The sequence below is a fragment of the Nycticebus coucang genome, chromosome 8, assembly GCF_027406575.1.
Source record: "Nycticebus coucang isolate mNycCou1 chromosome 8, mNycCou1.pri, whole genome shotgun sequence".
Taxonomy (NCBI): Eukaryota; Metazoa; Chordata; class Mammalia; order Primates; family Lorisidae; genus Nycticebus; species Nycticebus coucang.
Window position 1 is genome coordinate 136,092,765 of NC_069787.1, and position 14,162 is coordinate 136,106,926.

The 14,162-nt window shown below is 43.8% G+C and overlaps 1 protein-coding gene across 8 annotated transcripts in view; it reads right to left on the bottom strand.

Moving 5' to 3' along the window:
• The window catches only part of TNIK (TRAF2 and NCK interacting kinase), a 395,211-nt gene that overhangs the window by 38,995 nt on the left and 342,054 nt on the right, over positions 1 to 14,162 (bottom strand). For 5 of the 8 annotated variants that reach the window (XM_053599576.1, XM_053599573.1, XM_053599579.1 and 2 more), the window contains 3 exons: positions 12,842 to 12,939; positions 12,041 to 12,064; positions 6,411 to 6,601 (listed from right to left, as the gene is read on the bottom strand). In XM_053599576.1, coding sequence (XP_053455551.1) covers positions 6,411 to 6,601; positions 12,041 to 12,064; positions 12,842 to 12,939 — 313 coding nt within the window. The remainder of the gene's footprint in view (positions 1 to 6,410; positions 6,602 to 12,040; positions 12,065 to 12,841; positions 12,940 to 14,162) is intronic. The other 3 variants (XM_053599575.1, XM_053599580.1, XM_053599578.1) reach the window with 1 other exon arrangement.

The window sequence follows — 14,162 nt, forward strand, 5'->3', positions numbered from 1 at the left end:
TGAGAATCTAACACCTGATGAGCTGAGGTGGGGCTTAGGGAAGCTGCTACAGGTATAGACATTAGCAGAGAGGTTTGCACAGAGACCATAATAAATCAATTGCTGCAGACTCACATCAAAACTACCCCCACCCTGGTCCATGGAAAAACTGTCTTCCATGAAACCAGTCCCTAGTGCCCAAAAGGTTGGGGACCACCGAACCACAGGACCAGCTGAAACTGCCGACCTTGTGCAACCAGATATCCAGATGCTTCCAACAAAAAGCAGACACTATAAAGTCATTACAAGGTTAGTTAACTTTAAATTTAACAAATAGTTTTCATTTTTTGAAACTATTAAGTACAGTAATTAGATTTTTACAGAATAATGTCCATTTTTTAGCATATCTAATTGAAGTCTCTTAAATGCAGCCTTATGGGTTACAGCTAAATTAATGCAGCCTCCAACACGAAAACACAGAATATCTCTGATTTAGGACCTCAGGGAAACTGAGGACCAGGCAGAGGACACGGCCCCGCCACAGGCTGGGCTGGGAACAATCTGGCTTCTGGAAAAATAAATTTCAGTTTTCAATGTGAGACTTGTTCTCTTATTTAAGTATCTACCTCTCATTTAAAGTGGCTTTTTTTTTTTTAATGGAAAAGTTATCAAGACTTCTCTTTCAGGTATATTAATTGCAACTTTTACCATCCTATTCTTTTATTAATTGTTTCTTATACTTTTAAAAATATCTCTGTCTTGGATCTTAGCAAAGTCGAAGGGCTTAATGAAATATGCCATTTAAGAAATAAAAAATATGCCAAATTCATGATATTGCTGAAGCAAAGAAAGACATATTTCAAGGACTTTCATCCAAAACAGCCAAAAAGATGAGACTGTGAGTCTCAACAAGAAAGTGTGTAGTTGGGTGGTGCCTGTGGCTCAGTGAGTAGGGCGCCGGCCCCATATACCGAGAGTGGCAGGTTCAAACCCGGCCCCAGGCAAACTGCAACAAAAAAATAGCTGGGCGTTGTGGCGGGCGCCTATAGTCCCAGCTACTCGAGAGGTTGAGGTAAGAGAATCACCTAAGCCTAGGAGTTGGAGGTTGCTGTGAGCTGTGTGACACCATGGTACTCTACCGAGGGTGACAAAATGAGACTCTGTCTCTACAAAAAAAAAAAAAAATTGTGTAGCAAATTGCTCATGTCAGAATCACTAAAGTGGTAGATTGAATGAATCTAAATAAGGGCTAGAACTGATGAGGGTGGGAAAAAAATTTCAAAGGCATTTTCATTTTCAGCATTTTATTCTTAGAAAGAAGCTACTAATAGTGTTCCAGAGACGTGGAAAGAAACTGAATTCCTGTCGATAGACTGTAAGTCACAGTAGTTCTCACAGGGATGATTTCCTTACTCGCTCATTTGGAATTTTATTTTATCTTGTATGTACCTTTTCTTTCTTGATTTTCTAGCTGCCTTAAATTCTTGTCTGGAACAAGAAGGCATAAAGCCGACGGACTGACAGATGAGATGCTTGTCCAGAGCCCGTTACTGTGAGTGGAGGCGCTGCTTTCCCCTCTGTCACTGCCAGGGCTGGGCTGATGCATACAAGCAAGTTCCCCCCGAGTTCTAAGTTAAGGACATTTCAGCTCCTCTTAATCTGCTATCCTGATAGCATTCTTATTCCAGCCAAATATTTTATTCAGAGATATCTGAATATGGATGAATTTTCATGAAAAAAGTACTAGCAGGATAATTTGTCAATTAATTCCCACATATCTCAGTTAAACTCTTTTCCAATTTTTGCATTTTTCATTATTATTTTAGTAAAATCATTATCACTCTTTCCAACCCCTTTCCATGTAGATTTTATAGCAAAGATTTGGTACATCGTTCTTTTTGTCCATATCCTTTTTCAAAGGCTTTTGTGGTCACTGAGTTTAATTTTTCTGAATCAGTTTTAAGGTTTACATTTTATTAAGATTTGGTTAGAGTGTGTCAATTTTTAGTTTAACAGGAAGTTTTAAGTAGACAGCATTAGCCACTGTTTTGTTGTATCTTTTGATAAATAATTTTACTGAGACCGTTTTTCCCTGGGTCAATTTTTGTACTCAGCATTTTATGAGCTAATATTGCTTCATCTGTGATAATTTATATGGTGAGCAGTTTTTGCAGTTTTGAATTTTATTTTACATAATTTCTACTAATATTATTCTTTACTGATTGAATAAAAGATAATAATCTGTATTTCTTCCTTAGGCAGACTGTCCTGTTGTACAGGATTGGCCCCTTATGAATCTTTTGTATACATTTGCTTATTCTGTTTCCTATATTAATTGTGCACACCATAATTTTCTTATTACTATGTTATCTAAGATAATGGCTTTTAAAATTTTTAATTAAAAACAACTTTTATTTTAAATTATTATGGGTATATAATAGTTGCTTATCTTTATAGGGTATATGTGGTATTTTGGTACAGGCATACAATGTAAATTAATCAAATTGGAGTACCCGTCACCTCAGGCATTAAACATTTCTTTGTGTTAGAAACATTTCAATTCCACTCCTTTGCCTGTTTTTAAAGTATATCCTGACTTATTGTTGGTTATATCACTTTGCTGTATATGACATTTGCTATCAAATGTCGTTCATTCTAACTATCTCACTGTGTTTTTACGCCCTAAAAATTTATGCATATTCCAAATTTCCTCTCGACATGACACATTTCTCTTTAGAAGATAAAGTATGGCCCAGAGTTCATGATTTGGGGACTGCAAAACATGTTAGATCACAAGAGTCTTGTGTCTGGCACTGACGCTCACTGTGAGCCCGTGAGACGGCCGTTCCCAGTTCCTGCCCCGCATGCCCGTCTGTCCCCTTCGTGGGCTTGTATGTGAGTGGTCCTCGGATTCTGCCTCTCTCTGCGTAACCTTTCCATATGCTTCTATCATCTTATTTAATCCTAAATTAACATATCTAATCTCCTTACTCAACAACTCATTTATTTGACTTCTTGTGGATATTTCTGAGTGGCCATGGATTTCTCCAGCTTACTGTGCTCCAAACTGAAACTGTCCCTTTCCTCCTAAACTGAGCTTCCTCGGGCACCACTGGCCCCATTAGTGGGAGGATATGCCAGGAACCCCACGGTCGGCTGGGATCCCTTTGTCCAGACCCTGCAGGTTCTACCTTTAAAACATGTCCTGAATACTTTCTGTTTGGGTTAGGTCTGCTTCCTCTGTGACCCTCAGGCCATGCTACCTCCAGGCCTGTCCTCACATCTCCCCATGGTGGTTACTGTGGTCAGTGGCTCTGCCCACCCCAGCCAGGCTTGAGGCCCTTCCCTGGAGCACACACTCCCCTCCTTGCTATCACCTAGCTCCTTAATCTCGTTTTTTAACCAAATCCTGCCCCCATGTCTAACTGCAGCGACATTTAGCCTATAGTAGTTTCCTATACATATTATACTGTAAAAGTTTTGGTGACTCTAATTTGCCCTCTCTCCTTGGAACATTCTCTTCATTGTCTGCCTCCCCTGCTGACTCCTCCTCCGACCTGTAGCTCCTGATGCTGCATCTGCCCCAGCAGAGGGTTAGGTGGCTTCCTCGGTGGTCTCTGTGCCCTTCTACTCTGGCATTAAACATGCTGCCCTGCAGTGGTCAGCATGGGCAACTGCACCATCATCACCTGCCTGGCACACAGGGGCACCCAGTAAAACTTCACTGTATCGCTCATGGTCCTGGGCCAAGGGCTTTGTTTCAAGCCTGTAGTAGAGACTTCACTCAGTTCAGTGGTAACATACAGCTTGGTGTGAACTGATGAGTTGATCAACTATGTGCAATGCTGCATCTGACATGAAAGCCTGGAGGGGAGGGACATCATGGTCACTGGTAGGGAGAGCTGAGTCAGAGATGAGACCCCGGAGGGGGGGACAGCAGGGTCACAGGTAGGGAGAGTGACACAGACTGTGACTGCTTCTCAAGGTCGCCTTGTTATTTACAACATGTGTCCCGAACCCATGTAAGACACCATTAAATAGAAGAGGAGTTTGGGTGGGGTCAGGGGGTAGTACAGGGGAACTCTTAGCACTATCTGCTTGAGTTTTCTGTAAATCTAAATTTATTTAAGTGTATAGGCCAGGCATGGTGTCTCACACCTATAATCCCAGCACTCTGGGAGGCTGAGGCTGGTGGATCCTGTGAGCACAGGAGTTCCAGATCAGCCTGAGTAAGAGGGACAGGCCTGTGTGTAATGTGTGTGGGGTAGTTCACTGCAGGGGACAGCACTGGAGTGGACAGGCCTGTCGGGGGAGGGAGGATTACTGCAGGGGACAGCACTGGAGTGGACAGGCCTGTGTAGAGCTGGGGGCAGCATGCCTGCCAGAGGTGGTTGTGGGCCCCTGGGGACCTAAAGGGTTATAGGAACCAGGGCCACAGTCACTCTCTGTCAATATGAATCAGGCCAGAGCCTGAACAATTATTTTATAGAAAATCTGGCTCAGTTAAAAGGCTACACTGAAGGATCTAGAAGCCACATGTGGCCTTATGGCCATAAGTTCTTCACCTGGAAACTCTTCCATACGAGGACGTGCGATTTCAACTCAGCCCAGCTAAACGTACATCCAAGAACCTGGAGACTCCCCTATTCCAGACCCATTTGAGGGGTGAAGGGCAGGTGACAGCAGGATGCAGTCCTCCCCTCAGGGACTGCCGGGCATAGAGAGGGGACACCCAGGAACACGCACCCATACGGGCAGCACAGGAGAGGGGACCAGCCTATGGAGGTGGCTTTTGAGGACAGGCAGGTCCGCTCAGGGACTGTGGGAAGGGTGGGAGTGTCTCTGGTGGACCAGCCCCACGTGTACTTCAGAGATCAGCGGGCGGCCCCATTTGACAGCCTTGAAGAGTATGATGGGGGCTTAAGAATCAAATGCACTTAAAATTGGTCCCAAATATATTTAGTTGCTCCTCCAAATATCTGCAGTTTTCCACTGTAATTCTGTCTCTTTCTAAGTACAATATAAACATTTGCAAGGTAGAATCCAAGTACGAGCTTTTCAGATTTCTCCAAGCCCTCAGCATAGTGTCCAACACATATTGGGAATTTTAGCAATTTTTTAATTTCATAATCTACTCTCATGCTCAGTGCTTAAAAGGCATTCCACACATCAGTTGGAAGAAGTAAGCAATGCTGAGTCAAAATCTAATAAAGGGCTAGCATGTTTTGCAGAGCAGTTCCAGATTAGTGGTCTTGCCTGTAGAACACTTTTATTTGCTGTTATAAAAACAATTGAATGCAACTTGTTTCAAAATGTAATGTTTAAGCATATTTATAGTTGTCAATAACTGAATAATCTACAGCAAAACAACAAGCGTGAACTTCCAGCTGTGGTGACTGGGTTTGCCTTTCAGAGCTGCTGTTACTTTTTTTTTTTTTTTTTATTGTTGGGGATTCATTCTGCTGTTACTCAACGATGGTTAAATCAATAAGCCATGTGTCCTGCAGACTGGCCATCCCTGTCGCTCCAATCCATGCTGATCAGAACAGTAATTTATGGCTTGAAAAGACATCTTCTCTACATAGAGTGAGCATGGTCTGAGTGTTAATACTAGTAGCTGAGTCATGGAAATGGAGGTGAATGCAGAGAGAGTTGGAAAAGTTGGCCTCACTCTGCCAGGTCCCAGCAAAGCAGGGCAGCGGCGCTGTGCACTTTGGGGGAGGAGCTGGAAGGCAACACAGGATGGGGAAAGGTTCTCTCAGAGGATACACTCCAGTGAGAAGAAAGAAGTGGGCTTCTTCCTCTTGTTAAAGTAAAAGAAAAAACGAAGTAAAGGCTACAACACTAAGGGAAAGACAGGCAGGTGTAAATATACTCACAAACACACAGAAAGGGCCGCAGAGACCGACAGGCCACGTGTGGCAAAGACACAGACCACAGAAAACCAGATGAAGCCAAAGGGACAATAAAGGGGATGGAAGGAAAGTCACAGGTGGCAGCTTCTCTGCATGACCACTGGACTCGGGATCACATGCTGGGGTGCTTGTCCCTCCTTACGTCTTGGTGGTGGTGGGGATGGGTGCATGTCTGGTGCTAGTTTTAGTTCCTAAATGTCGCTGCCCCCCATGTCACTCTTTCAATTCATGGGGAAAGGCACTTGCCAAGTCCTGTTGTCTAAATTGTCCTGGAGATGCAAAGAACCAAAAAAACACCCAAAGGACAGTCACCCCGATGACACGGGGTGGGTAAAGGTAAACACAGCCCTGTTGGAAATGTGCGTGTTCTACCTGGCGGTAGGAAGAGACATTTGCGGAACTAAGCAAAACCCAAATCCTTAAGTCAACTTATCTTGCCAGGGACCCACATATGATCTGGTATTTAACTCCTGTTTTCTGTCCTTTTGCTCTGGAAGCCCAGTTCCCTCCTCTTACATCAGCCTGGGGATGTCGCTGACGGCCACAGTCCCGTCCTGGGTCTCAGTCTCCCCCTCCTCTTCCTCTTCCTCTTCCTCACTGCTCTCGGACTCCTCACTGGAAGAGGAGTAGTCGGTCACCTTCTTCAGGGGGCGGTTTGTTTCCTCAATCCGGAGTTCTCGTAATTCTTTGGCTAAGGCCGTCAGATCCTACAAAACAGAAGTTTGTTCAGCATATGAAAGGCAGATACAACCCAAGCTATTCTCTCAGCAAGTCAGCACTCCAGCGAAAGCAAGGAAAAGCAGCTGTTTGTGTGACTGTGGCACACAGTCGCTGCATGGAGCTAAGAAAACGATGCTTGTGGCGTGTAGAGAAGCTAGAAAGGATGGAATCGATTTAAACTTTGTTCAAAACCAGTAGCTAGACTGACACTGTTCAGTTCTGAACGGACGTCTCTATGTGCATGTGTATGTGTGCGGGCACACACATACAAACATTGAGCCCTCATTTTTTATCTTAGAAAGGTGAAGCCGGCCACCCTCAGAGTTAATGGGAAAGGATGTGAGGTTAGAAATTGTCCCTAGTATTCTGGGACTCCTGCAGTGATGGCTTCCCCCTTATGGCTGTCCTTGCACCAAAAGTCTAGCATCAGTCACGGAACAGAGCGAATCCCGGGTCCCCGGCTCATCGTGTCATCATTCCCTGGAGAGTAGAGAGGCCACGTCAGGTCACGGCCCGCCCTGAAGCCCAGGGCCACTCAAATTTGTAGCCATAGAGCTGAGTAAATCGACAAGGAAAAAAGGAGGAGTTCTCTTCCAGAATGATCGGTGTTTCATATTCTTTTGTTTTAAATTCCAGCCACCTGGCAGAAACCCTGGCAAAGAACACAGACATGAATGTGCAAACACCAAGAGGAAGAGATAATTTTTCAGTTTTCCACGAGCATGATGAAACCATCAGCCTTATGGATGTGATGATGGGGTTTTAGTCACCAGGCGCATGGCAGGCAATGTGTGTAGAACCCGCCTGCTTTATAACTCACATGCTTTCAGAGCAATGCAGAGGGAGCTGTTCTGCAAAGCGGCGGCTCTGATCTGCACTGGCCAGACCGCCTACAGCACACAGCATGCAAAGGAGGGGAAAGCAATTCGACATTCAGCTTACCATTTCTCCCTACATTAGTGACCATGTGGGAACCAGAGCATTCAGTGAGAGACAGGGGTTAGGGAGAAAGAAACTCATTGAAAAATACTAAACCTCACAGTTTTTATTCCATATTCTCTCTTTATTTCAATCCAGAAATGTATTGTTTCTCTAGTTCACTCGACATAGGATTAGAGACAGCTAAGTGACCTGAATGACTTCTGATAATCTATCCTAACTGGTTAGAAGAAAAGCTGTGATAAATGTCTATAGTTCAATGATAATTATAATTCTATTCTGAGAAGACAACAAACCACACCTCTCTCTGCTGCTGCCTATATACCAGGTGTTGCTACTGTGGTTAAGACTAGAAGAGGAAACCCTTCAGGCATTTCATTTAGTCTAGAAATTAAGACACTCGAGGTGTTATCGAAGAGAAAGCAATAGTGACTTCTAAATTTGTTCTGAAGTTACTTGAATAGAAGCCCTTGGAAAAAGGAAGTTCCTGAACATTCAGACTGTGTCATGTGGACAGACCCCTGCTAGGCCCTGCACACCACACAGCTGCACACACCTCAATCCACCCCAGCCATGGGGGTGAAAGCAGAATCGTACTAAAAAGGCTCAATCATGTTTAAATATAATGTATACTATAAAAAAAAAAAGAGAAAAACTGCCATACAAACAGAATTTTATGCAAATTTATTTCTGGTTTCTTTGGCAATGGGTCCAAACAGGAAAAGCTAATCTCTGGATTTCAGCTTCTTACTTCCTCTTGACAACTGCAACTCACCTTTAGTTACACTTGCGAACGTTAGAGAAACATATCTAGACATCTGTTACCAGAAGAAAAGGATATAATGCCTCTAAACCAGTAAAATGTAACAAATTAGATACATTTATTTTATATGTTGATGTCTGTGAGGACCATATTAAGTCTCATCAAAGAATGTAACTAGTATTTAAAATAATGTTACTTATCAAAAATAACATATAATGTAAAGAGAGAATATGGTTTTAAAAAGTTTATTTATATTGCCAATAATCCTGTGAATATAATATGACTAGCTATGATTTATTTAAATTAATAATACATTTCCCCCAGGGCTTGATTTCATTATCTCTGACATTTCAAAACAAGACAAAATAACTTTTTTAAAAATAAAACTTGTTTGGAAATATGTAGTTAGTCCACAGACTATTGCTTTAAAGAAAACTTCACTTATTAAAATGACCTAAATTTTTCTAAATACTGACTCTAAAACTCTGACCTGCTTTATAATTTCACTTTTAATTATTTTTTGCTTCTGTGTTTTTAAAAAGCTGTATTTCCTGAAACATTTGAAATAATTGAAAATTCCTTTTAAGTTTAATTGGTAACAATTAAAGCTCGGAGGGTTAGATGCGTGAATATCCCATGTGAACAAGAATGAGTAGCTTAAAAGTAACACCTCAGAGAAAATTAATCTTCCACTGCCAACAGCACGTATGTGCAGCCGACGTTTTGTTTTTCATCCATCTGCCGCAGAAACATTTGCGATGCAAAGTCGCAGGGAACAGACATGGGTCCAGATCCATCTTTACACACTTTATTCTCAGACAATATCCATTTTCTCCACGTATAGAGACTTTGTAGTAATTTATTGTTTGGCTGTCTCAAGCCCAGAGCTAAAATTATTATTATTATTATTATTATTATTTTTATTTTTGTAGAGACAGAGTCTCACTTTATCACCCTTGGTAGAGTGCCGTGGCGTTATAGCTCACAGCAACCTCCAACTCCTGGGCTTAGGTGATTGTCTTACCTCAGCCTCCTGAGTAGCTGGGACTACAGGCACCCGCCACAAAGCCAGGCTATTTTTTTTGTTACAGTTTGGCCAGGGCTGGGTTTGAACCTGCTATCTTCGGTATATGGGGCCAGTGCCCTACCCACTGAGCCACAGGCGATGCCCCAGAGGTAAAATTATTTTAAAAAGGAAATGAAAATTCTATTTAGCATGAAAATGTGTAACTGAAAAGAAATATGGCAAAGTAGTGTAAGATTCTCTACTTCGTATTATGGAGTAAATGTGAAGATAGTTAAAAGGCTCTGACCCTAAAGTTTTTTTGATGTCATACTGTTGAGAATCAACTTAATGTAATTTTTATTCAGGAAAGCTTAATTTGACAATTATGCTCACCTTGCCTAAAAAGGTGCTCTTCTAGGCCATTTTTTAGAAACACTGTAGTTTATTTGAATCTTAGTTCGATTTTTAAATTTTAAGCTGGATTTTTCTTTATGTATTATAATTATTTATTTTTTTCTTAGAAAATCTAAAGATATGACATTAGGCAAGTCCACTGGACCACTGGTTTTTACTCAACTTCCAGCTAATCTATGGGTGTGTTCTAGAATTTCCAGATTCCTACATACTGGGGAATAAAGGAATAAGGAATAAATACTGGGAAAACCAGCATTTGCTATGCATATGTAATCTTCATATCATAAATAATATGTAATTATTTAATACAGCCTTTACTTTTAAATTAAATAATTACAGACTATGCTACAAAATCTCACACACCACTAGAAAGTAATGCCAAATTAATGTACACTCCTCCAAACTGATTTGTAGGAAAAATTAAACCATTTAATTAGCAAGTTTTCAAAAAGAATTTTAAGACTATTCATGTCAATCCTGCTTATCTAAATGCCAAACAGTCACTGAGAGGGAAGCCATAGAAAAACCCACAAATGGAGAAGGGAGAAAAGGCTTAGTGGTAGGAGGATCTCAGCAGAGGCACTGCTGATGCTTTGGCCAGGTAACTCCTTCCCACAGAGCGCTCGCGTGCACCTGAGGTGTGCTCAGCAGCACCCTCTGCTGTACCATGGAGCAGCACTTTCCAGGCACAACCCAAACTGTCTCCAGACTTTGCTGAATGTCTCCGGAAGGAAGAGGACTGGAGGAATTGTAGCTGGACAAGACACCGTGATCCCTGTGTCCTTCAAGACACGAGCCAGAGTCACCTGGGGCCAACCACATGTGGCCCCAGAGATTCTGGTGTGCAGCTGACATTCCCTCAGTCACTTGTAATTACTTTCCTACGTTGTCCTCCCTCATCTCTGTCCAGCATGCTGCAGTACAGTAACATGGATAAAGTGATCTTTAAAGTCTAAAACATCCTGGGTTAACCAGATGAAATCCACGAGTGCCCTGTTCTCATGTCAGCCCGGTCCATGCCAATTTCTGGATTCATGAAATTCCTGTCAAATTGTGTGTGTCCCCCCGCCCCCGCACACCACCATTCTGTTGGCAACCACAGCACCATCTATTTCTTTACCTGTTCTGGGAGGAAACGGATGGAAGTTGTGATAACCACCATCCTTCTTGCTATTACGAGGGAAAGGGGTGAGCAAGGCCACGGCACAGAGCAGTGAGGAATATTCTGGGCTTCCTTTCTGTGAAGGTCATCCACACACTGCAGACATGCAGGACCCTCTGTGACAGTGACAACTTCCTGCATCACTCTGAAGACGGGATGTGGGGAAACATGCTTCTCCCACCTGCCAAAACAGCCCTGGGCCTCCCCTCCGAACCCACACCAGGTCAAGACCAATGCACGGCTTCCCACCACACTTCACGTTTTGGCAAATGCTTTTGCACTTGTCGCCCCATGTGATCCTTCACAATCTTGCCCATGGAGCAGGGCGGGTGTTTTCATCCCCACTTTATGGACGAGGAGACTCTGGCTCAGAGAGGTTATGACACTAGTCCCAGCCAGTTATGTGCTGGGGGCCAAGACTTGGATGCAGCTTGCTGAGCTCAAAGCCAGTGCTCTTCCATATAATTTCACAAAAATGATGCTCGGCAGAGCTGCAGCCATAAAGCCATATGGCGGTGTTTAGATGCCATGCATTTGGAACTGTTTGCAAGGCCTGGCTCTTTAAAAAGTCTGCTGTGCTGTGTCATGCAGTTCTGACAAATGCAGAGAGGTGGCCATCCTTCCTAGCCTGTGTTCAACAAAGCTATGTATTTTCCTAATGGAAAAATGTCTTCACAGATAAGTAAATAAAGTTATGTAACTCGCTAGGATTCATCAACTAAAGCTGATGCTGCTAAAACCCTGTATGGTTAGTCTGGTGATACCAGTGACTCCTGGCTCATAAACAACACACCAGGAGTGTGAGGTCCCCTAGAGCAGTGTCTCCTCATTCTCAGTAAAGCCACTGTGTGCTGTTACCTGGCACAGCTGGGAGTACAGGCCGGAAGGAGACAATGTCACTCATAGGGCACTAGCTCTTGTTCCGAGCCAGACTGGAACATTGGAAAAGTGGCATTTTAGCTTAGAAGGAAGGTCTCTGATGTTTACAGAGGTAGGTCTGAGGGTCTTCAAACTCTCCTCAGCAGACTGTGCATGTGAGCAGCTATGAATCTACAGCCCACTGGCTCTCTGACTGTCAGCATCAGGGAATGAGTTTCATATTGACATATCATGAAATGACCAAGAGAAAAGGCAATACTGACCTCATCTATCGCTTTCTTATAGCTCTGAGATGAGAGGTTCCCAGTCCGGGAGAGTCCACAGAAGGGGGCAAAGCAAGAGGAAAGGTGGCAGGTTAGATACAAAGTTGGAATCATTAGTGTAAAACTGGTAAACACAAAAGGGTAAAGAGAACCTCGGCTAAGAATGATGCGAGTCCCTCTGTTATTACTCAGCATACATCCTCACTTTAAGTTATAAAAAGGAGAAAGAGAGGTAAACCAAAAGCTTCACATTCACTTCATAGAAATATTCTCAGAAAATTTAAATACAGTAAGTGGATAATAACGCATCCTAAATTAGTTTTCAGCTTTCAAATCTTAGCCTCTGAGCTCTAATTTTCTTCTTTGAGGCTACAGCAGTGGCCCTGTCACACCACACTTGTCAAGTTTGGGTCCAGAAAATACAGGCACAGAGATATTACAAGTAGCAGAAAAGCTGTACTATTAGGTTGTGTAGACAGCAGAGGAGAACAGAAATCTACTTCTCCTTAACGGCTAGTTTCAACATCTGTTTGCCAAAGTTGCTGAGTAGAAATTATGGAGTTATTTCCCCTCCTGTTTTATCTCTAAAGGAAAGGTGCTGACCAGCAAAATGTCCAAAGGCAGTGGACAGTGACCCACGACCTGTTCAGTTCTTTCCTATCAGATCTGACTTCCTTCTAGATGTTTCCAGCACCCATCCTTTCTGTTAATCTCAACAGCTTTGTCTGTAATCCCTAATTGAGGACTCCTGAAGACTCTCTATAAATGGAAGGAGCTCACAACGCTCAGAGAAGCACTCACAGCTGGTCGGCTGGGCCGGGTGATGTCCCTGGATTCTTCTGGCTTCACCTTCACAGGCTCGTGGGGGAGCACAGGCGATCCCTCTGACTTGCTGTTGGCTGGTGGGAAAATCAGAGGGCCAGTGAAGAGACGACCATGAAAAAGGGCCAAGCCACCATGACTAGCCACTGCTTGGGGACTGCCCAGTGGGCACACCACTCACACATCCACGGGAAGATAGTAAAAATTCAGACACATTCAAGCATATAACCTGGAAGACACGAGTAACCATGAAAAAAACTGTAGCAAGCCCCACTCCTAGCACCCACGACAGGCCAGGATAAAGTGCGTGTCACCCCTCATTTAATCCTCACTCCTGCCCAGTGGGGTAGTGCCACTTCACGACTTTCTGGGGGACACTGGCTCAGAGAGATGGCACTGTGGCCTGCGGTCAGCTGGGGCCTGCAGATTCCTGAGGGTCCCAGTCTCAGCCACCTTGCAAAATCCGTTTTTAGGTAAGTTCTGGGCTTGGCGTCTTTCTGACCCATCAGGAGAGGTTATTTTGATGATGTTTTGTGAGAAAAAGAAAGCAAGTCCATTTTATGTGGCAGAATGGTTTGTAGATGGGGGTGGCAGTGCTCTGGGCCCTTTAGGGACAGAAGAGAGTGAAGGCAAGAAGGAAGGTGTGGTGACAAAGGGGACGGTCCCCAGACGGGAGGTGGGGAGGGAGCGGTGCCACGTGAGAAGCGTCTGTCCAGCCTGTGCCCATCCAGCCTGTGCCCCAGGCCGAGAAGGGGCCACCTCGGGTCAGGGAGATTCTGCTTTGTTTAAAGTGGTCTTTGCTGAGTAGGGATGCGCCAGGGACATACGATCTTTCACCCAGCAAGACGAGAAGCTGAAGGAAAGAACGTAAGAATTAAGCCCAAACTGGGTCAGAGAATTAGCACCAGAGGAATAAGCCTGGTTTCTTTAATATTTGCTCTAGTATGAAATTGCTTATAAATGGACAAAAGGGAAGGCATGGAAGTTTTCTAAGTTAATAAAATTTATATTTGGATCAGGGAACAAAGATGTTCAGTGGCTGCGCTGGGCTGACGGGCCAGCCTGATGTCACCGAAGGGACAGTCCTCTAAGTTACCTCAGACCCAGTCCCCTGCACTACCTCAGAGACAGCCCCTATGTCACCTGGGCAACAGTCCCCTAGGCCACCTTAGAGACAACTCCTATGCTACCCAGAGACTTCTCCCTACACTATCTCCAAGACAGTCCCCTATGTCACCTCCAAGACAGTCCCCTATGTCACCTCAGAGACAGCCCCCTGTGACATCTCAGGGATAGCCCC